Source organism: Osmerus eperlanus, chromosome 5 (assembly GCF_963692335.1).
Source record: "Osmerus eperlanus chromosome 5, fOsmEpe2.1, whole genome shotgun sequence".
Classification (NCBI taxonomy): Eukaryota; Metazoa; Chordata; class Actinopteri; order Osmeriformes; family Osmeridae; genus Osmerus; species Osmerus eperlanus.
Genome location: NC_085022.1, coordinates 214,321 through 239,188, shown reverse-complemented (window position 1 = coordinate 239,188; position 24,868 = coordinate 214,321). Strand labels below are relative to the sequence as shown.

Sequence of the window (24,868 nt, the reverse complement as noted above, 5' to 3'; positions counted from 1 at the left end):
GTGTGGCTTTGGGGATGCAGCGTTTGTGTTTGTGAGGGAAGAGAGATCCTGACTATCTTCTCAGCTGTCCTCACTGTCCTCTGCAGGCCGTGATGCAGCTCCTCGGGATGCTCTCTATAGTCCCTCTATGCAATGTGGTGAGGATGTGGGATGGGAGATGGGCTGTCAGCCTTTGCAAAAAATAAACATGCTGCTGGTACATCAAGGAATTAGGTGTTCGACGGTCTCGTTGATGTTCAGCAAGGAATGGTCACTTTGTGCTGACCGTACTTGCCCGACACCTGAGAAAAGGCCATGTACTATACATGGACAGTTTGTACAGCAGCGCTGTCATTTTCTGTCTCTTGGAACGGGGCCTGTGCGGGCCAACATTCACCTGTCAAATTAGAAAGGGAGATGTTCAATATATAGAAAACGGTCAACAGCAGGCAATAAAGTGGTATGACAAGTGGTGCGTTTCATTACCCTATGAAACATTACAGTCATACATTGCCGTCTTGTCATTTCAATAGGTTGTTAGATTGAATAAGCATAAAGTCTGGTTTATTCTACATGTCGTCCATCAACTAGCCCTAGCCCAGATTTTCCAAACAAATTACACTTGCCTCTCATTTTTGCTTGAAATGTGGCCTGACAATAAATGAGGAATACATTTTCTATCAACACGGAAATTAATGACAGTAGATGGTAGCAAGAGATCACAAAACATAGCCATCAATATAGAATGGATGTCTGAATTATTGTGTTTGCTTTAATTTGACTAAACATGGCAAGTTAGTAATCGCTAGTTACCTGAATAATACCCTTTACTACGAGCTAGCTAGCAAAAACATCAGATAGTGGAAAACAACCACAGGTCATGCTTTCGTCTCAATATCATGCCACAGGTATGTGTATATTTTGTGGGTATAAATAATCTACTCACCAGAAAAGTTTCCCAGATAAATTGAAGCCAACCAAAAAGGTTTGAAGGTATCCAAGCAGCATGAGCTTGCTTGATCGCCTTTCGTCGAGGTGTCTGGGAGTCATGTTCCAGTCTCGCCTATAGTTCAATTTGGTTGACGATCAACAGTTTTTGCTAATTTACTTGGCTATGTTACGTAGTTTGTGTAGTAGGATTATAACAAAGTAATGCAAGTGCATCTAGTCAGTCTAGCGTGTTACTAGGAATGTAATGTATCGTTTTGTTTTCGTTTAGCTGGCTTCCATCCAGTAACTTATTTTGTGAACACGGGCTGCGTTGCCAACTCAGAAGGTTTACGAGATGGAAGCCAGCTAGAGAAAACAAAACGATGCATAGCAATCAAATCAGACTGACTGGATGTATCCGAATTATTTTGTATTCGTTATAATCCGACCACACAAACAACGTAACATAGCCTAGTAAATTAGCAACAGCTAACTTGTTGATTGACTCTTTACTACACTACGAGCTAGCTAGTTTGGCAAAAACTTCACCTCGTGAAATACAACAGTTCATGCTTTCATCTCAGTATCGTGCAAACTATATGGGTGGTATAATTTGAGTTATACAAATACTTCAGTCACCAGAATAATAGCCAAACTATCTACTTTGAAGGTTTCCGTCAGTCCCCTGAAGCAGAAGAAATACGTAACGAGAAGGTGGATAAACAAAACAACCAATGAATGGAGTATTCGTCACTAATACGGGGTGCAAACTAGGTCAATGGAAAATGCGAACCGAGAAATACTGAAATTGTATAGCAATTCAATTTTAATGCGTCATAATCAATTTCTGGAACGTTGATATTGATCCAAAGTCACGCGCATAAAAAACTCACTCTGGGGGACCAGTCAAGGAATTTAGAACCTACGTGTGAAAGGGTTAAGCATTCTCACTATTGTTTTCCTGTTTCTCTTTATTATTATTATTGTGAGAATGCTGTGAAGCATTCTCACTATTGTTTTCCTGTTTCTCTTTATTATTATTGTGAGAATGCTGTGAAGCATTCTCACTATTGTTTTCCTGTTTCTCTTTATTATTGTGAGATTGTTTTCCTGTTTCTCTTTATTGTTTTCCTGTTTCTCTTTATTATATTGTTTTCCTGTTTCTCTTTATTATTGTGAGATTGTTTTCCTGTTTCTCTTTATTGTTTTCCTGTTTCTCTTTATTATTGTGAGAATGCTCACTATTGTTTTTTAACTTCTTAGTTTTTCCGCCGTTTTTTGGCCTTTAACTCGTTCTGCATACTTTAACCGATTCCTACAACTTTTGTATCAAAACGTTCAGCTCCTTCAGGAGATGATGGCTATGACTTTTGGTATTTCTCACTTTTATACTTTTTAAGACATTAAGGTTTTTGTGCAAATTATTCTCCCATTAAAAGTAATGGTAAATCCTTTCAAATCATTAAAAAGCTTCCTCCTCTTTCAAACGTAACTACTTCAGCTTACTTTCAGCTAGAGACACTATTCAACCTTTAAAATGTTCACAAGACATTCAGCTATTCCCAAATGATTCAGCTTTTTCAAATGTTCAGCCAATTTTGAATTATGACAGTTTGAAATACATTAAAATGTTTGCTCCTTGATTTTTATGAATGAGCAGCTTGCTGCTCTTTTTCTGATATTCAACTAATTTGTCAAACAAATTCCTCTAACGTTCATATAGTTTAACTTACAGAAACAAGTTATACCTTAAAATGTAGGAAAAATTGTCCTCTTTCAGCCAATGTAACTACTAAAGAGCTCACATTTACAGATTTTCAGCTATGAGCCTTGAAGCGAGAGCAGCCTTTCAAATTCTCTCACTAACTTCAATGGAGAGGTGAGTAAAATCAGTCAGAGAAAGCAAGAAGGAACAAGATTTTGAAACTGCCGATAGAGTCGTATTTCTGACCGCACAGACATATAAAGGACATCTCTGGTTTCGGCAGAGTCTTGGGTCTCGGAAAATATCCTTATATTTTGGATTGGACGTATAGTTTTGCGTCTAGGTCAACTTGTTTGAGGTGTGGATGCTAGGTAAATGTTCGTTTTTCTCTCTGCCTAGCTCGTTAGCTATCACAGCTGCGCCATCACCGTGGCAACCAAACAAACAAGCACCAGGAAAGCAAAAGGAACACGTTTTTGAAACTGCAGGTAGAGTCGTATTTCTGACTGCACAGACATATAAAGAATATCTCTGGTTTCGGCAGAGTCTTGGGTCTCGGAAAATATCCTTATATTTTGGATTGGACGTACAGTTTTGCGTCTAGGTTATCTTGTTTGAGGTGTGGATTCTAGCTACATTTCTCTTATTCTCTGCCCTCAGCGCGTTAGCAATCATAGCTGCTCCATCGCCGTGGCAACCAAACAAACACGCACCAGGAAAGCAGAAGGAACACGTTTTTGAAACTGCAGGTAGAGTCGTATTTCTGACTACACATACATATAAAGAATATCTCTGGTTTCGGCAGTCTTGGGTCTCGGAAAATATCATTAGATTTTGGATTGGACGTACAGTTTTGCGTCTAGGTTATCTTGTTTGAGGTGTGGATTCTAGCTACATTTCTCTTATTCTCTGCCCTCAGCGCGTTAGCAATCATAGCTGCACCATCACCGTAACGACAGACACGCACCACTCAGTCTCTCACACAGGTGATTGGTACGTTTACTTGACCATGAGAAACACGATTACTAGCAATTGTCGGTTTATGCCAATAATACGATTACTCCGTTTACATGTGTAATTAGTTATGCGATTACTCAATAAACGCGTCTACATGATTCTTTTTTATTAATCGTTGTATGCTCCACGGACAAAACTTGCACCATCATCCTTCTGCAACAAAGTGTCGCCGTGTCTTCCTGTATCGGCTCTACTGCTGTATGTTTCATTCCATCAACACATTGAATCCTACTAAGAAAGCCGAGTAAACGCACTCAATGGTAGGCTACATCTGCTACTGCTATTACTATCCCAACTATAATTTAATCTGTTAAAACGATAATATTCTTGTTACGAATAGCTAGCCTACTTCTTCTTCTGTTTAACAGTTCAGCTTTCAGCTTCTCCCACATTGTAGGCTATTTTAGCTATTTTAGCTCTTTGAAATTCATTTCAGCTTGCGGGTATTTTCTCATTTCTCACTTTTATACTTTTTAAAATATTAAGGTTTTTGTGCAAATTATTCTCCCTTTAAAAGTAATGGTAAATCCTTTCAAATCATTGTTGGAATGCTGCTCCAGCCCCTTTCAAAAATACCTTTCGGTTGCTTTGAAGCTTCAGCTTATAACTTTCTACTAAATTTTCACTATTTTCAGCTTTTTTAGCATGGTCAGCTATCCCCATTCAGGTTTTCAGCATTCTCACTGCTGTTTCGCAGGAACAGCCGTTTCTAGTTATTATTATATCAACTTCTTAGTTCTTCCGCCGTTTTTTGGCCTTTAACTCGTTCTGCATACTTTCACCGATTCCTACAATTTAGGTATCAAAACGTTCAGCTCCTTCAGGAGATGATGGCTATGACTTTTGGTATTTCTCACTTTTATACTTTTTAAGACATTAAGGTTTTTGTGCAAATTATTCTCCCATTAAAAGTAATGGTAAATCCTTTCAAATCATTAAAAATCTTCCTCCTCTTTCAAACGTAACTACTTCAGCTTACTTTCAGCTAGAGACACCATTCAACCTTTAAAATGTTCACAAGACATTCAGCTATTCCCAAATGATTCAGCTTTTTCAAATGTTCAGCCAATTTTGAATTATGACAGTTTGAAATACATTAAAATGTTTGCTCCTTCTTGATTTTTATGAATGAGCAGCTTGCTGCTCTTTTTCTGATATTCAACTAATTTGTCAAACAAATTCCTCTAACGTTCATATAGTTTAACTTACAGAAACAAGTTATAGCTTAAAATGTAGGAAAAATTGTCCTCTTTCAGCCAATGTAACTACTAAAGAGCTCACATTTACAGATTTTCAGCTATGAGCCTTGAAGCGAGAGCAGCCTTTCAAATTCTCTCACTAACTTCAATGGAGAGGTGAGTAAAATCAGTCAGAGAAAGCAAGAAGGAACAAGATTTTGAAACTGCCGATAGCGTCGTATTTCTGACCGCACAGACATATAAAGGACATCTCTGGTTTCGGCAGAGTCTTGGGTCTCGGAAAATATCCTTATATTTTGGATTGGACGTATAGTTTTGCGTCTAGGTCAACTTGTTTGAGGTGTGGATTCTAGGTAAATGTTCGTTTTTCTCTCTGCCTAGCTCGTTAGCTATCACAGCTGCGCCATCACCGTGGCAACCAAACAAACAAGCACCAGGAAAGCAAAAGGAACACGTTTTTGAAACTGCAGGTAGAGTCGTATTTCTGACTGCACAGACATATAAAGAATATCTCTGGTTTCGGCAGTCTTGGGTCTCGGAAAATATCCTTATATTTTGGATTGGACGTACAGTTTTGCGTCTAGGTTATCTTGTTTGAGGTGTGGATTCTAGCTAAATTTCTCTTATTCTCTGCCCTCAGCGCGTTAGCAATCATAGCTGCACCATCACCGTAACGACAGACACGCACCACTCAGTCTCTCACACAGGTGATTGGTACGTTTACTGGACCATGAGAAACACGATTACTAGCAATTGTCGGTTTATGCCAATAATACGATTACTCCGTTTACATGTGTAATTAGTTATGCGATTACTCAATAAACGCGTCTACATGATTCTTTTTTATTAATCGTTGTATGCTCCACGGACAAAACTTGCACCATCATCCTTCTGCAACAAAGTGTCGCCGTGTCTTCCTGTATCGGCCCTACTGCTGTATGTTTCATTCCATCAACACATTGAATCCAACTAAGAAAGCCGAGTAAACGCATAGGCTACATCTGCTACTGCTAATACTATCCCAACTATAATTTAATCTGTTAAAACGATAATATTCTTGTTACGACTAGCTAGCCTACTTCTTCTGTTTAACAGTTCAGCTTCTCCCACATTGTAGGCTATTTTAGCTCTTAGCTTTGTTAAGATGATGCAGTTCAGCTTCCACACTGCCTCTTTTGTGTGACTCACACATTTTTGAAATTCATTTCAGCTTGCGGGTATTTTCTCATTTCTCACTTTTATACTTTTTAAAATATTAAGGTTTTTGTGCAAATTATTCTCCCTTTAAAAGTAATGGTAAATCCTTTCAAATCATTGTTGGAATGCTGCTCCAGTCCCTTTCAAAAATACCTTTCGGTTGCTTTGAAGCTTCAGCTTATAACTTTCTACTAAATTTTCACTATTTTCAGCTTTTTTAGCATGGTCAGCTATCCCCATTCAGGTTTTCAGCATTCTCACTGCTGTTTCGCAGGAACAGCCTTTTCTAGTTATTATTGTGAGAATGCTGTTAAGCATTCTCACTATTGCTTTTCAACTTCTCAGTTCTTCCGCCGTTTTTTGGCCTTTAACTCGTTCTGCATACTTTAACCGATTCCTACAACTTTTGTATCAAAACGTTCAGCTCCTTCAGGAGATGATGGCTATGACTTTTGGTATTTCTCACTTTTATACTTTTTAAGACATTAAGGTTTTTGTGCAAATTATTCTCCCATTAAAAGTAATGGTAAATCCTTTCAAATCATTAAAAAGCTTCCTCCTCTTTCAAACGTAACTACTTCAGCTTACTTTCAGCTAGAGACACCATTCAACCTTTAAAATGTTCACAAGACATTCAGCTATTCCCAAATGATTCAGCTTTTTCAAATGTTCAGCCAATTTTGAATTATGACAGTTTGAAATACATTAAAATGTTTGCTCCTTCTTGATTTTTATGAATGAGCAGCAAGCAGAGTGGCACACTCTGCTTGCTGCTCTTTTTCTGATATTCAACTAATTTGTCAAACAAATTCCTCTAACGTTCATATAGTTTAACTTACAGAAACAAGTTATACCTTAAAATGTAGGAAAAATGGTCCTCTTTCAGCCAATGTAACTACTAAAGAGCTCACATTTACAGATTTTCAGCTATGAGCCTTGAAGCGAGAGCAGCCTTTCAAATTATCTCACTAACTTCAATGGAGAGGTGAGTAAAATCAGTCAGAGAAAGCAAGAAGGAACAAGATTTTGAAACTGCCGATAGAGTCGTATTTCTGACCGCACAGACATATAAAGGACATCTCTGGTTTCGGCAGAGTCTTGGGTCTCGGAAAATATCCTTATATTTTGGATTGGACGTATAGTTTTGCGTCTAGGTCAACTTGTTTGAGGTGTGGATGCTAGGTAAATGTTCGTTTTTCTCTCTGCCTAGCTCGTTAGCTATCACAGCTGCGCCATCACCGTGGCAACCAAACAAACAAGCACCAGGAAAGCAAAAGGAACACGTTTTTGAAACTGCAGGTAGAGTCGTATTTCTGACTGCACAGACATATAAAGAATATCTCTGGTTTCGGCAGAGTCTTGGGTCTCGGAAAATATCCTTATATTTTGGATTGGACGTACAGTTTTGCGTCTAGGTTATCTTGTTTGAGGTGTGGATTCTAGCTACATTTCTCTTATTCTCTTCCCTCAGCGCGTTAGCAATCATAGCTGCACCATCACCGTAACGACAGACACGCACCACTCAGTCTCTCACACAGGTGATTGGTACGTTTACTTGACCATGAGAAACACGATTACTAGCAATTGTCGGTTTATGCCAATAATACGATTACTCCGTTTACATGTGTAATTAGTTATGCGATTACTCAATAAACGCGTCTACATGATTCTTTTTTATTAATCGTTGTATGCTCCACGGACAAAACTTGCACCATCATCCTTCTGCAACAAAGTGTCGCCGTGTCTTCCTGTATCGGCTCTACTGCTGTATGTTTCATTCCATCAACACATTGAATCCTACTAAGAAAGCCGAGTAAACGCACTCAATGGTAGGCTACATCTGCTACTGCTATTACTATCCCAACTATAATTTAATCTGTTAAAACGATAATATTCTTGTTACGACTAGCTAGCCTACTTCTTCTTCTGTTTAACAGTTCAGCTTTCAGCTTCTCCCACATTGTAGGCTATTTTAGCTCTTAGCTTTGTTAAGATGATGCAGTTCAGCTTCCACACTGCCTCTTTTGTGTGACTCACACATTTTTGAAATTCATTTCAGCTTGCGGGTATTTTCTCATTTCTCACTTTTATACTTTTTAAAATATTAAGGTTTTTGTGCAAATTATTCTCCCTTTAAAAGTAATGGTAAATCCTTTCAAATCATTGTTGGAATGCTGCTCCAGCCCCTTTCAAAAATACCTTTCGGTTGCTTTGAAGCTTCAGCGTATAACTTTCTACTAAATTTTCACTATTTTCAGCTTTTTTAGCATGGTCAGCTATCCCCATTCAGGTTTTCAGCATTCTCACTGCTGTTTCGCAGTGTGGTAACCCGAGGGTAATAATGCACGCACATTTGTACTTAGTTTTGGGTCTTTACTGAAACCAATGCTCACAGCATGGTGGTCAAAACGTACCTGAGACATGCAGGTGGCGCCAAAACAATACCCCCCCGGCGGGGTACGCAGGTGTCGGTCCAAAGGTTCCGGGGTGCAACACTAACTCAGTATATAACACTTCTCCCCCTTTAAGTAAACACTTATAATACGGTTACCCAAACAAACTGAAATTGCATGTATGTCCCCTTATAAAGTACAGAAACTATATTGCACGAAATTAACTTAAATTCACATTCCAACTTTAGAATTCTAACAACAGGCAATCAACAACATCCGGTAATGCACAACAGTTTTGTTAGTTTACCAGTTCAGTCTCTCTGGAGGCTTGTGTTGCCTCTCTGACCTTCTTGGTGCAACAGGAGAGTCCACAGACTGGGTAATAGACTGTGCTGTACTGGGAGGAATTGGGGTAGCGGCAGGGGCAGGTGAGGTAGTTTGCTCAGACAGTCCATCAATGCACACCGGTGCAACACAGTCCATAGAGCTACTCACACCGTCCTTGTGTGAAACACTCTGAGACCCCGTCTCCTCTGCATCAGTGCGGACACGCACGTGATCTTGGTGCCTGCGAACCTGCCTGCCGTCCAACAAGTCAACCACAAAAGAAACTGGACCAGACTGGCGGTGAATAACTCCTGGCAGCCACTTTGAGCCGCTGGCAAAGTTCTTGACATACACACAGTCCCCCTGCTGTAAAAGCCGCTCCTTTGCATGTTGGTCCCGTCTCACTTTTTGGTTCTCCTGTGATCGGGCAACTTTTGCTCCTACATCCGGGCGAAGGAGGTCCAGATGAGATTTGGGCTTTCTCCCTAGCAACATCTCTGCTGGAGGCAAACCAGTGGTTGTGTGTGGGGTAATCCGATACTGGAATAAGAAACGTGCCAGCTTAGTCTCCAGCGTGTGCCCTGTCATTTTCCGCAGTCCCTCTTTCAGTGTCTCAACAGCACGCTCTGCTAAACCGTTGGAAGCAGGATGGTATGGTGCAGTCAGGATATGTCGGATTCCATTTTTCTCCACAAACTCTTTGAAAACTTCACTTGTGAAAGTGGGCCCGTTGTCACTGACAACCGTATCTGGTAGCCCGTGGGTGGCAAAGATGCTTCTGAGCGTGTCAGTGGTAACTGGGGCTGTGATATTTGACATGATGTGTGCTTCCATCCACTTTGAATGAGCGTCCATCAGCACCAGGAACATGTGGCCCATAAACGGACCAGCGAAATCCAGGTGGAGCCTGGACCACGGGCGTGCCGGCCACTCCCATGGGTGGAGAGGCGCAGGTGCGGGCATCTTCTGGTTACTTTGACACTGTGAACATGCTTTTACCTTTTCTTCCAAAACACCGTCCATCCCAGGCCACCACACAAACGACCTGGCGAGGCTCTTCATCCTCGACACCCCGGGGTGAGCTTCATGCAGCACTTCCATTATCTGAGCCCGTCCCGCAGGTGGAATAATCACCCTGGAGCCCCAGAGGATACAGCCATCCAGCACACTTAGCTCCAGCTGACGCTTGACATAGGGCTTGAGCTCCTCCTGCTCAACTGATACTGGCCAGCCCTGCAATAGCCATCTCTGTACTTGTGACAGCACCGGGTCTCTTTCAGTCCACTGTTTGATTCGCTTTGCTGTCACCGGAGAGTTAGACAGTCTGTCTAACAAAAACACAGTCTCTGGAAGTAGGTTAGTTTGGCTTGGTGACTCTGGGAGGGGAAGACGGCTGAATGCGTCTGCATTTGCATTTTCACTTCCTGCCTTATACACAATGTGATACTGATATGCTGACAAAGTTAATGCCCAGCGCTGCACTCTTGCTGACGCCATGGGTGAAATACCCTTAGTCTCACTAAACAGGCCCAGCAAGGGCTTATGGTCGGTAACAATGGTAAATGGGCGACCATACAGGTACTGGTGGAACCGTTTCACAGCAAAAACTACCGCTAGTCCCTCTTTCTCTAGCTGAGAGTAACCCTTTTCTGCTGATGTGAGAGTGCGAGACACGTACCCAATAGGTTTTTCATCTCCGTCCTCCATACAGTGCGATAGGACCGCCCCCACGCCGTAGGGCGATGCATCACAGGATAGGACAACGTCTTTGTCCGGGTCAAAGTGCACGAGTAGTGTTGCTGAGTGCAACAGTTCTTTTACCTGCTGGAAAGCTGTCTCATGAGCTTGCCGCCAAGTCCAGGAACAGTCTTTGTGCAGCAGCTGATAGAGGGGGGCGAGCACAGTGGAGAGCTCAGGCAAGAACTTCCCGTAATAATTCACTAAACCCAAAAACGACCTGAGCTCAGCCACATTCTTTGGAGAAGGAGCTTCCTTTATCGCCCTCACCTTCTCTGTCATGGGGGAAAGACCCTGAGCGGAAATCCTGTGACCCAGGTATGTGACACTTGAAACCTGAAAAACACATTTACTGCGTTTTAAACGCAGCCCGGCCTCCTTCATCCTCTTCAGCACCTGGTCGAGGTTTTGCAGATGCTCCTCTTCTGTTTTACCTGTCACCAAAATGTCGTCTAGGTAGACAGCGACATGGGGAATGTTCTGCAGGAGGTTGTCCATGGTGCGTTGAAAAATGGCTGGGCTGGACGCGACGCCGAAAACCAGGCGGTTGTACTTAAACAGTCCCTTGTGGGTGTTGATGGTCACATATTGTTTAGAGTCCTCATCCAGCAACAGCTGTTGGTACGCGTGACTCATGTCCAGTTTTGTAAACGTTTGTCCTCCTGCCAGTGTGGCGAACAAATCCTCAACTCGTGGCAGGGGATACGTGTCAAGTTGTGAGGCTTGGTTAATTGTCATTTTGTAATCACCACATATCCGCACCGCACCATCCTCTTTCAGCACAGGCACAATCGGGGCTGCCCAGTCAGAGAACTCCACAGGTTCAATAACACCTGACCGCTGCAGCCTGTCCAACTCTGCTTCCACCTTAGCCTTCATGGCGTATGGCACCGTGCGTGGTTTACAAAAACGTGGTTTTGCGTTGGGGTCCACGGTTAACTTCACTGTTGTGCCGCGGAGGGTACCAAGCTCATCCTTAAAAACGTCTGCATACTTTGATAGGATGTCTCCAACCACTCTCATGTGCATGATTTCCCCCCAATTGAGGCGGATTTTCTTTAGGAGGTCCCTTCCCATCAGACTAGGTCCCTCCCCGTCTACCACTAACAGCTTCACTTTAGCTGACTGGCCTTCATACATCACGTCTACTTCTATAGCTCCCAGTAGAGGAATGCACTCACCGGTGTATTGTCTCAGTCTGATGTTAGTCTTCCTTAAAGCAGGCACTTTTCCAGAGCACCACAACCTGGAGTAGGTGGCTTGACTTATCACCGAAACTGAGGCACCCGTGTCCACCTCCATCGTCAGCTGTTTTCCGTTTAATTGTAGCGTTGCGCAGACCGGGTCTGCCCGGGGTTCACTCAGGTCCATATTAAACATGTTAAATGAACACTGCTCCTCCGGCTCTTCACTTTGCACATGATGCGTTTTCATTTGGGGTTTTGACTCTTCCCACTCCTTTTTCCATGTCTTTTTAGAAACTCTGCACTTCTTGGCTATGTGCCCTTTTTTCTGGCAGTTATGGCAAGCGGCATCTTTAAACCCACAGTCATTAGCAAGATGCGCTCCCCCACAGCGGTAACACTCAACTGACTTCATCGGCTTGCCTCTCCCTGCATTAAACAGACGGTTAACGGCGCCCTGTGGCACACTGGCGTTAGCTGCTTGAATGTCTTTAGAGTTGATAGCTGCCGTTTCCATTGCATGAGCAATCTCCAACGCTTTCTTGAAGGTTAGCGCAACTTCACCTAGTAATCGGCGCTGAATGCTGTCATTGTTGATACCACAGACTAACCTGTCCCGTAGCATGTCGTCAAGCACCGGTCCAAACTCACAATATTCCGACAGTTGTCTCAGCTCCGCCACGAATGCAGCAACTGAAACTCCAGCTTTGCGTGAATGTGTGTGGAACTTGAAGCGCTGAACAATCACTGACGGCCTGGGGTTGTGATGCTCTTGCACCAGCTTCACCAAGTCTTCGAATGACAATTCGCCTGGCTTCCGTGGCGTTGCTAAATTGCGTATCAACTTGTACGTCTTGGCACCGCACGCACTGAGGAGAATCGATCTTTTCCTTTCGACCTCCTTAATGTCATTCGCCAGGAAAAAGTGCTCCAGTCTCTCGACATATTCAATCCAGTCACCATCCAGCTCAACGAATTCACCGAGCGTGCCGACCGTGGCAGTAGCCATGCTGCAAGCTAAAAGTCACACGGAACTTCGTCTTCGACACTAACGTTACTCCGTCATCTACGTTTTAATCCTCGTCGCCAAAAGTGTGGTAACCCGAGGGTAATAATGCACGCACACTTGTACTTAGTTTTGGGTCTTTACTGAAACCAATGCTCACAGCATGGTGGTCAAAACGTACCTGAGACATGCAGGTGGCGCCAAAACAATACCCCCCCGGCGGGGTACGCAGGTGTCGGTCCAAAGGTTCCGGGGTGCAACACTAACTCAGTATATAACACGCAGGAACAGCCTTTTCTAGTTATATCAACTTCTTAGTTCTTCCGCCGTTTTTTGGCCTTTAACTAGTTCTGCATACTTTCACCGATTCCTACAACTTTTGTATCAAAACGTTCAGCTCCTTCAGGAGATGTTGGCTATGACTTTTGGTATTTCTCACTTTTATACTTTTTAAGACATTAAGGATTTTGTGCAAATAATTCTCCCATTAAAAGTAATGGTAAATCCTTTCAAATCATTAAAAAGCTTCCTCCTCTTTCAAACGTAACTACTTCAGCATACTTTCAGCTAGAGACACCATTCAACCTTTAAAATGTTCACAAGACATTCAGCTATTTCCAAATGATTCAGCTTTTTCAAATATTCAGCCAATTTTGAATTATGACAGTTTGAAATACATTAAAATGTTTGCTCCTTCTTGATTTTTATGAATGAGCAGCTGCTCTTTTTCTGATATTCAACTAATTTGTCAAACAAATTCCTCTAACGTTCATATAGTTTAACTTACAGAAACAAGTTATACCTTAAAATGTAGGAAAAATGGTCCTCTTTCAGCCAATGTAACTACTAAAGAGCTCACATTTACAGATTTTCAGCTATGAGCCTTGAAGCGAGAGCAGCCTTTCAAATTATCTCACTAACTTCAATGGAGAGGTGAGTAAAATCAGTCAGAGAAAGCAAGAAGGAACAAGATTTTGAAACTGCCGATAGAGTCGTATTTCTGACCGCACAGACATATAAAGGACATCTCTGGTTTCGGCAGAGTCTTGGGTCTCGGAAAATATCCTTATATTTTGGATTGGACGTATAGTTTTGCGTCTAGGTCAACTTGTTTGAGGTGTGGATGCTAGGTAAATGTTCGTTTTTCTCTCTGCCTAGCTCGTTACCTATCACAGCTGCGCCATCACCGTGGCAACCAAACAAACAAGCACCAGGAAAGCAAAAGGAACACGTTTTTGAAACTGCAGGTAGAGTCGTATTTCTGACTGCACAGACATATAAAGAATATCTCTGGTTTCGGCAGAGTCTTGGGTCTCGGAAAATATCCTTATATTTTGGATTGGACGTACAGTTGTGCGTCTAGGTTATCTTGTTTGAGGTGTGGATTCTAGCTACATTTCTCTTATTCTATGCCCTCAGCGCGTTAGCAATCATAGCTGCACCATCACCGTAACGACAGACACGCACCACTCAGTCTCTCACACAGGTGATTGGTACGTTTACTTGACCATGAGAAACACGATTACTAGCAATTGTCGGTTTATACCAATAATACGATTACTCCGTTTACATGTGTAATTAGTTATGCGATTACTCAATAAACGCGTCTTCTTTTTTATTAATCGTTGTATGCTCCACGGCCAAAACTTGCACCATCATCCTTCTGCAACAAAGTGTCGCCGTCTCTTCCTGTATCGGCTCTACTGCTGTATGTTCCATTCCATCAACACATTGAATCCTACTAAGAAAGCCGAGTAAACACACTCAATGGTAGGCTACATCTGCTACTGCTATTACTATCCCAACTATAATTTCAGCTGTTAAAAAGATAATCTTGTTACGACTAGCTAGCCTACTTCTTCTGTTTAACAGTTCAGCTTTCAGCTTCTCCCGCATTGTAGGCTATTTTAGCTGTTAACTTTGTTAGATGATGCAGTTCAGCTTCCACACTGCCTCTTTTGTGTGACTCACACATTTTTTTAAATTAATTTCAGCTTTCAGCTTGCGGGTATTTTCTCATTTCTCACTTTTATACTTTTTAAAATATTAAGGTTTTTGTGCAAATTATTCTCCCTTTAAAAGTAATGGCAAATCCTTTCAAATCATTGTTGGAATGCTGCTCCAGCCCCTTTCAAAAATACCTTTCGGTTGCTTTGAAGCTTCAGCTTATAACTTTCTACAAAATTTTCACTATTTTCAGCTTTTTTAGCATGGTCAGCTATCCCCATTCAGGTTTTCAGCATTCTCACTGCTGTTTTGCAGGAACAGCCGTTTCTAGTTATTATTTATTTTTGCCCCCCTAAATCTTCGTCAATATTTGGCCTACATAGACAACCTAGGTGTCAAAAGTTTCGTCTTGGTAGCGATTGAGTTGCTTGTATTTTTATTTACGTTCCGTTGCATGGTTTAGGCTCAAGTTAAGTTTTTATGGCGAAAAGTGAAGCTAACGGTGGCTAATTTGCTAGCCACAGTCACTGACGTTACTAACGTCACTAACGTCACGAAAACACGCGTGACTACCTGTAGCAGAACATTCGTTTCGCATCTGTTAACTTGGGGGATAGCTAGGCTAACTATAGCTTTACTGCAAGGCAGCTGCAGAAACGCCACAAGCAAAGAGGCCAGAGTGATAACTATTTACTCATTTTACTTTGTGATGTGAAACACAATTGTGAAATGTAATGTACAATATTAGCTGATATTATTAAGGAAGTAGGCCCACATCTACTTTTGGAAACGGTAGTCTACTATTTCACTGAAGCATTAGCATCATGACATTAGCCTCTGTTGCCCGGGCAACACATACTACAGTGGTCTATGATGCATCTGTTTTCAATCGTTAAAATAAACATTCCTCACAAATATATTTTCGTTGTAGGATTTATTATGATATTACATTACAAGTAAACGATTTGTTGGTGAAATTATCATTACCTGCGGTTTCAAACCAGTGTTGCTCACTGCAACGCTGTAGCCTAGGCGAGGCACACTACAGTACAAAAACATCTACACAGCTGTTTAGGAAGTCAAACGGCGACAGAACATGTTCGGCACTCCCCTTACTTAAGTCAAAAGTCTTTCAATAGGTGAAACTATCTGACTACTAACCTGAACTTCATTGCCACAGCCTAAACTTTGTCAATCTGTTCATGAAAATAATTAATTTCAGCCTAAACCGTACAACGGAACGTTGAATCGAATTCAACCAACGCAATCGCTACCAAGACGAACACAGCAGTAGTCTAGTACTGTACTGTAGTAGTAGAATTTACAGGGCAGCTTCTACACACAGGGCTATATCGCATTTTGCGTTGTTACTGACAATGATCGCTACCAGTGAACTTTTTATGAATGAGCGATTTTCCACAAAATAAATGTCAAGCTTATTTACGTTTTGGGGGGCATATTTTCAGTTAGCAGATGGTACTGTTTGAATCGCGATTCCATCTTCTACTGCCGGTAACGTCGTAGAATAATCTTCAAAGGGGGAAAAACTTAAAAGGACATTTAAGTCATAGAGATTAGGTCAATTTTTACACTGGTCTGCCAAATTTATTCGTTTTGATTCAACGATGAGGCTGCCTCTTGCAGGGGAAATTAGAAGACATCTATTTCATTCTACACTTCACTCGTATTTTCAATTGTAAATGAGCAGCAAAAATCTATGTAATCTTTACAAATAATAAGTATGCATTTTTATATCAAATAAACTGAAGTATCAGTTGTAAAAATGTCATTCAAAAACGGACCCCTGTGCAACCGACGCAAGCAAGCACACCCTACAATTTCCCCAGAAATTGTACCCTCTCTAGTTAGAATATACATTCTCTCTCCCTCTCTCACTCTCTTCCTCTCGTATGTCTACATGTCTGTCACATTCACACAGACACAGATGTATTGTACATTTCTGCATTTCTACATACATACAGTACACTTGTGTTGTGGCTCTGTTCCATGGCAAGTTTGTTGAACATCTTTTCTCAACTGTCTATCTGCAGGATTCTAGATTATAGGTCACCATCTAGATTTATTTCGATTTTCTCTTTATCTTGCTCTTACACTCTCTCCATCTCTGTCTTGTTTTTATTAGCTCCATCGTACATCACACTGCACACAGAGGCTCACGTGCACACACATGCCTATGCACACACATGCACACAAACACACACAGACACAAACACCCACTGTACACAGGGAAACAAACACAAATACACACACCACACTGTTCAGAAGGAAAGTGCGACACCAGGGGTTGTCTGAGGGAGGTTTTCAGTTGCTGTGACAACCGCATAGCTGCCTGCCATGGCTGGTTTCAGTATGCTGGATCCTTTACCCCCCCCACAATGTCCTGACACTCACTTTCTTCGCACACAAATGTACACACACATACACACTCACATCACATACACACACACACGTACATTGAAAAAAGTTCAGTACTGTCAATGCACATTCTTTTTCTCACACACACCTCACTGACTCGTTTTAGACACACACAGGCCTGTGTGTGTCCAGTCAAACACACACACACACAGGCAGGCAGGCTGACAGACCAATACATAAACAGACAGAGAGAGAAACCAACAGATGGACAAGCAGGCAGTCAGACAGACAGACCAGCAGACAGTCAGACAGACCAGCAGACAGTCAGACAGACCAGTAGACAGTCAGACAGACAAGCAGGCAGGTAGACAGGCATATAAAAAGACAGTGCATGTGGCTGGCCAATTAGGAGTCAGGGCCTTGGCACCAGCAGAGCCAGTGGTGACCGTTGCCATGGGAACTTAATCCCTGTCATCATACAGAGTTCTAAAGATAAACTTCAGCAGGGTTAGTGTGTGTGTGAGGGTATCAGGACTAGGTGTGTGCGGGTTGGGGTTAGGGCTAGGTGTGTGTGGGTTGGGGTTAAGGCTAGGTGTGTGTGGGTTGGGGTCAGGGAGTTGTGGGAGTTAGGGTGTCGGGGAAAATAGGTGAGAGAGAAATAAAGAAAAACATAGAGGCAGACAGAGAGAGGAACTGGGAGAAAGAGAATAATAGAGAGAGGCTGTTTTGCTAGAAGCACAGATATTGCGCTTTATGAAAGAATCTCTGAGCGCCCAATCAACCCAAAAATGTTAGATCTGCCAACAGATAGAGGACCTCTTTTTGTGCTTTCCAGCCCCTCCCAACCTCTTGTATTTAAGGTCATATTACCTTCAGAAATCAGCGCTAAACTAACCAAACTAAACAATACGTCTCTCTCAGTCTCTCTTTCTCCCCTTCTCTTCATCTTCACCACCTCAATTCCCTTCCCTCTCTGTCTCTCTCTTTTTCTTACTGTTTCCCTCTCCCCCTCTCTCTCTGTCTCCCCTTCTCGTATATACCTCCTCATTTCCTCTCTCTATCTCACTCTCTCCCTCTGTCTCATTTAGCTGTTTCCATGGAAACTGCTGCTCTTTCCGGTAAGGTAAAAAGTTGTCAGGAGTTGCATGGAGTTGGCAGTGATGCAATCAAATGGCAGGTACCATATTTGGGCATGGTAGTCATGATTCCTTCCACACAGGACAAGATCTTCCTAGACACGGTGGGTCCACCATGACGAAGCACTGATCACTCAGTCAGCAAGATGACTCAGTAGATACTAATGATGGTGTGTGCCATTTAAAGGCTGAGATTTTGTCCTGTTGTCCTTGTTGTTGTCAAAAGGTACGTAGATATTTGAGCATGAACTGAGTGCAGGGACACTTCTACAGAGAGAACTGATAGTCTGATTTCTGATTTGAACTTTGTTTTTCTACTTTTCTCCATGTCTCGCTTTCTCAATTTCTCAAGATTTACTAATCCTAACCCTACTCTACTCCTGCCTCTCTCTACTCCCATCCCCTGCTGTGTCTTCAGTCCACTATTCCTTTTCATACATTTACATTTAGTCATTTAGCAGACGCTCTTATCCAGAGCGACTTACAGTAAGTACAAGGACATTCCCCCGAGGCAAGTAGGGTGAAGTGCCTTGCCCAAGGACACAACGTCAGTTGGCATGACCGGGAATCGAACTGGCAACCTTCGGATTACCAGCCCGATTCCCTCACCGCTCAGCCACCTGACTTCATAACCCCACCCCTCTTCCCCCTCTCGCCCCCGATAAACCCCTTCAATATCCCTCTAGCGCCCCTATGAAGACCTCACCCCCTCTACCTCCCTCCAACCCCCTTATAAACCCTGTTTACTTTCTCTCTCAGCCTGTCGATCTCTGTTTCTGTCTGTTCTTACTCTGTCAATTTCTCTCTAACTGACTCTATGTTTCTGTGGCAAAGGACGAAGACTTGACTTAGTGTCACAGTGACACAGTGTACAGGATGGTATTGTCCGGCTGTGCTTCAATCAAGCATAAGCAGAATATCACAGACAAGCTGCTTGTGGTGCATTTGTTACATATCTTTTCATTCTTTTTTAATCCACACACACGCGCACAGACAAACGCACACACACGCACACTACCAAGCCTCCTTACCTTTCCTGGTATGCCTGATCACTCCTTCCATTTTTGTCTCCTTTTGTCCCCACGGAGCATCTGGAAATAGCGGCCTTGGGAAAACTGGGTCAGCAAGGGGTCTAGTCTACCCACTACATTCACTCTACCTAGTTCATAGAGTCTGGTGGAGAGATGGTCTGGTGGTAGTGTTGTCACAAAAACCGATACTCCTGTACCAAATCAATACTCAAACCCAAAAAACAGTACAATATCAGAATTTCTGAAGTTTCGGTAGTACCGAGTAGCAGGTCTAACCGGTACCCATGCAGAGTCGGATGCTGACAAGCACAGTGTTGTCAAAAAAATCTCACCAGAAGTTGCAAGTGGCTCTCTGAAAAGTCGCTAAATGTTGCTAGATTTGTCACTAAATTTTATTTTTTGTCATAAGGGAAGGCGAAAAGTCACAAAATATAGCAACAAAGTTGTTAAATTGGCAACACTGGACAAGCAGATAATGCTGCAGGGTTTCCACTAAAAGTTGACAACAAGAAAAGAGGAAGAGTCACGTATGGAAATACTTTGGGTGTTACGCAGATGACAATGAGAACATTGTTGATCCCCAGAAACCAATTAGCAAACATCACCGTTCATGTCCTTTATGGTTTGCGGCAAACTGCAAATGCAATACCTAATACTGGGAAATACGAAAGGAGAGGGAACAACAAGTTTAACACCTTTTTACAGAAGCTTTTAGATAGTTTTCAGGAATTTTTGTTTTCGAGTTTGGGATGTATATGAAGCATGTTGAATCCAGTCTTTCTACTTCTTACAGTCATGATTTATATTTATATTTGAACTCTACAAATGATCTCTAAGTCATCTGCAGAGTTTTCTTAATGTCTACACCCAGTCCACACACATTTTTTGCCTTTAGGCCTACATGCATTGTGATTGTATTCATGTTCTGTTGTTGTCATAAGTAGGCTTAGATGTTGTAGGTGACTGTTACTGTCAACAACTTTTTAAATATTTCTTTGGTTTCGAAAATGGTATAGAGTACTGAAATTGTGGTATAGTGACAAAACTATCTGATGGTCTAACTGACTATCTGAGATGGTCTGGTGGAAAGGTGGTTTGGTGGAGAGATGGTTTGGTGGAGAGATGTTCTGGTGGAGAGATGGTCTGGTGGAGAGGTGCTGGTGGAGAGATGGTCTGGTGGAGAGATGGTCTGGTGGAGAGATGGTCTGGTGGAAAGATGGTCTGGTGGAGAGGTGCTGGTAGAGAGATGGTCTGGTGGAGAGATGGTCTGGTGGAGAAATGGTTTGGTGGAGAGATGGTCTGGTGGAGAGGTGCTGGTGGAAAGATGGTCTGGTGGAGAGATGGTCTGGTGGAGAGATGGTCTGGTGGATAGATGGTCTGGTGGAGAGATGCTGGTGGAGAGATGGTCTGGGGGAGAGATGGTCTGGGGGAGAGATGGTCTGGTGGAGAGATGCTGGTGGAGAGGTGCTGGTGGAGAGATGGTCTGGTGGAGAGATGGTCTGGTGGATAGATGGTCTGGTGGAGAGGTGCTGGTGGAAAGATGGTCTGGTGGAGAGATGGTCTGGTGGAGAGATGGTTTGGTGAAGAGATGGTCTGGTGGAGTGGTGCTGGTGGAGAGATGGTCTGGTGGAGAGATGGTCTGGTGGATAGATGGTCTGGTGGAGAGATGGTCTGGTGGAGAGATGGTCTGGTGGAGAGATGGTCTGGTGGAGAGATGGTCTGGTGGAGAGGTGCTGGTGGAAAGATGGTCTGGTGGAGAGATGGTCTGGGGAGAGATGGTCTGGGGGAGAGATGGTCTGGTGGAGAGATGCTGGTGGAGAGGTGCTGGTGGAGAGATGGTCTGGTGGAGAGATGGTCTGGTGGAGAGATGGTCTGGTGGAGAGGTGCTGGTGGAAAGATGGTCTGGTGGAGAGATGGTCTGGTGGAGAGATGGTTTGGTGAAGAGATGGTCTGGTGGAGTGGTGCTGGTGGAGAGATGGTCTGGTGGAGAGATGGTCTGGTGGAGAGATGGTCTGGTGGAGAGATGGTCTGGTGGATAGATGGTCTGGTGGAGAGATGGTCTGGTGGAGAGGTGCTGGTGGAGAGATGGTCTGGTGGAGAGATGGTCTGTTGGAGAGGTGCTGGTGGAGAGATGGTCTGGGGGAGAGATGGTCTGGTGGAGAGATGGTCTGGTGGAGAGATGGTCTGGTGGAGAGGTGCTGGTGGAGAGATGGTCTGGTGGAGAGATGGTCTAGTGACTGGAGAGGTGCTGGTGGAGAGATGGTCTGGTGGAGAGATGGTCTGGTGACTGGAGAGGTGCTGGTGCAGAGATGGTCTGGTGGAGAGGTGCTGGTGGAGAGATGGTCTGGTGGAGAGGTGCTGGTGGAGAGATGGTCTGGTGGAGAGGTGCTGGTGGAGAGATGGTCTGGTGACTGCAGAGGTGCTGGTGGAGAGATAGTCTGGTGACTGGAGAGTTAGTTGTAGGTAGTAGTAGCTGCTATATTGGAATGCTTAGGTATTCCTCAGTGGTTAGAACATTTGACTACTGATCCAAATGTTGCAGATTTAAATTCCCCTATGAACATCGCTTTGGATAAAAGTGTCTGCTAAATAAACACCTTTGTTATTATTACTGGTTCAAACAGAGAGCCATAACACTCTGGGATCTGACTCAGACAAATACCACTGTACACACTGATTGTTTTTTTTTGCATGATAGTCCAAAGGGGACTACATTGGTAATCTCAGATCAGGATTGATTATGTCTGTCTGATTGATCCTTTTTACCAGGGTTCCAGTGCCCTGTATGCTCCAAGTCTGTGGCATCCAATGAAATGGAGGTCCACTTCATCATGTGTCTCAGCAAGCCCCGCCTCTCCTACAACGGTAAGACTCACTCTTCATGTCCTCTCTTTGACAAGACTTAGGCCGAATCCTAATTCTTTGTCTTACCCCTTCACATGAGAGCAAGGGCTGTCCCAATACTCGTTTTGATCGAGTTGTAGGGCTAAGGGGTAGGGGTACATACCCCTTAAAACCACGTTTTTTCGGGAGCTTACTTGAAACCAAGGGGTATGGGAATACTGCGCAACCGGCAACAATGGCGGCCAGATCATCCAGAGTCCCATAAATGTTATATTTTCGGCTTAAATAATTTATTTTAAAATTACGACAGTCTTGTTTTGTGTTCTACACAGTCCTGTACATATATATTTGCAACCATGTTCTTAATTGAAACGTTTTTAAAAATCACTAGTTTGCTACGCTAACATTACATTGCTGATTTGCACAACAGTCCCGCATTTCTCTGACTAGCCTTGAATGGACTCCATGCATGTCTACAGTTTTAACTAAACTCCATTAGCAGCAAATTTCGTTTGGTATCAGTGCATAACACTACTTGATTTGGAGACATTGATATATGTAACCGTAACCAAGTTGTGTCTCATTTCATAGGGGTATGTTTTCACCCCTAGCCCTTACCCCTCAGTTTTGAGGGACAAGGGCTAGGGGTAAACTAAGGGGGAAGGGAAAGGGGTAAGACAGATTATTGGGATTCGGCCTTAACCTTTAGAGACAGATGGATTAGCGAGATCACAACTATGTAAGAATCCATCTTGCCAAGCTTCAAGTTGCCACATTGGTTCCGACCAATCACTCCTATGAGGAACTACTGGCAGCTAAAGGCATGGTTGAAATTAAACCGTGATTGATGGTGATAGAGAGATGGTTCATCCAATCACCTGCCAAGTAAGGTTTTTTTTTAACTGCCTGCCTTTTTCCAAAGTTTTCAAGGACGACTTTCCATATGGTTATGTGTAACAACCATCTGGTGAATCAGGTTGGATAAGACTATCATCAATAATTGTAATAATTATTATGCATTTTACAGTAGAAACCTAATGAATTTGATCAGAAATGGAAATCCTTTACGTAGACCAACCTGACAGATTTTATTGCACTGGTCACAATAGTGCTCTTAACATACTGTATGTCTTTGTAATCGCATTAAATGAAACTCTGTTTTTGGTAGTGATAGTGTGTGCTCACATGCGTGTTGTATGTCAATTACAATTCTCAAATACAATTCTAACAATACTTGTTATACTTGTTACTTGTCAACTACCATAAAATAGCATACTAGAGTTAGCTGGGCCCTTCCGTTCCCTCTGCCCAGATCTGAGGTATTATGGTCTGTCTGCTTGTTGCCAAGGGCCTCCAGGGGCCTGTACTACGAATCAAGATTTGGCGTTAGCGAGGTAACTTCAGGTTCAACCCAGGGTTTTCTGTACTACAACGGTGGATCACTTGTTACCGGGGTAGGTCGCCATGGTAACACATGCTGAACGGTTAACCTGGTCGGGAGCAGGTTAAGTTGGAGATCAGAGATCAACCGGTATAAAAGCCCCGCCCACTAACTCATTCTTGAGGATAATGCCGTCACCGTTCATAGAAGATCCTGCGGAGCTTGGTGCGCGGATAGTGAGAGGTGCGCTCAGAAGAGCAAGAACATTTAGAGACCGACAAAACCCTTTCGCATTCCCTCATGAGTATCTTTATGAAAGATATAGAGTGCGCTCACAGTCCCACAATATATAGCGTTTCGTTATTTCGCTACCTACTTTTATAGTGTGGGTGATGCGGAGAACCTGAGCAAGAACACGGTCTGCCGCGCAATTTGCAAAGGATTTTCTTCAATGGCTGTTGCCACCATATTCTGATTAATGGAGAGATGAAAAAGAGATATCCAAAGTGCCCTTTGTAAAAACTTTGGACTCTAATATGTTGACAAAATGAAACAAGGATTTTCATTCTGTCTTCATGCAATGTTCTGATTTCCGTTCTGGAAATGTATGCAAATTATATCATATTTTACAACTTAATGCATCATTTGCTCATTTAAACATACATTTACAGGAAACTAGTAATGAAAACAATATTTGACCTAATATTAGTTATCACTGGGGAGGTTTCATGTTGATATGTTATCCCTGGGGTGTCTCCCCTTAACCCATTCTGTTGTCCTTGGGTTGCTTTGAGCCTTTTTCTAATTATTTCCATATCAGAAATGTGTGTTTCTTTCAACCAAAACATTTCAAACCAAAAAGAACAATGTGTATGGTACAATACAATGCTCTTCGCAAGTTAAATAAATGATAATTTCACTACTTTCATTGAATTTGGATGTTTCATTCACTTTTATAGCATTTTTCAAAAAGAATAAATAGGACATTGAAAGAAAGAAATGGTGAAGGGAGTCAGGTGGCTGAGCGGTAAGGGAATCGGGCTAGTAATCCGAAGGTTGCCAGTTCGATTCCCCGTCATGCCGACTGACGTTCTGTCCTTGGGCAAGGCACTTCAGCCTACTTGCCTCGGGGGAATGTCCCTGTACATTAGTCCCCTCCAAGTAGGGTGAAGTGCCTTGCCCAAGGACACAACGTCAGTTGGCATGACCGGGAATCGAACTGGCAACCTTCGGATTACTAGCCTGATTCCCTAATAAAACTAACGGCAAAAAACTAGGAACAGATAGAGGAACAGTAGAGAGAGACTGAGAAGAAATAATGGAATACAGAGTGATGGAGCGATGGCTGATAAAGAGTAAGATAGATGTCCTCTCATGACTTCTCTGTCTGCCCTGGGTTCCAAGTACATTACTCTCTAACTCTTTCCATCCCTCTCTATCTCTCAATCTTTCTCTCTCTCTCTGTCTCTCTCCCCCCTT

General features: G+C 42.8%; 1 protein-coding gene across 2 annotated transcripts in view; it reads left to right on the top strand.

The window, feature by feature from the left end:
• Window positions 1-24,868, top strand: part of znrf1 (zinc and ring finger 1) — a 44,770-nt gene that overhangs the window by 8,395 nt on the left and 11,507 nt on the right. The window contains exon 2 of one of the 2 annotated variants that reach the window (XM_062460859.1): window positions 21,934-22,029. In XM_062460859.1, the coding sequence (XP_062316843.1) occupies window positions 21,934-22,029 (96 nt within the window). Of the gene's footprint in view, window positions 1-18,085; window positions 18,264-21,933; window positions 22,030-24,868 lie in introns of those variants that run through there. The other variant, XM_062460860.1, reaches the window with a different exon arrangement.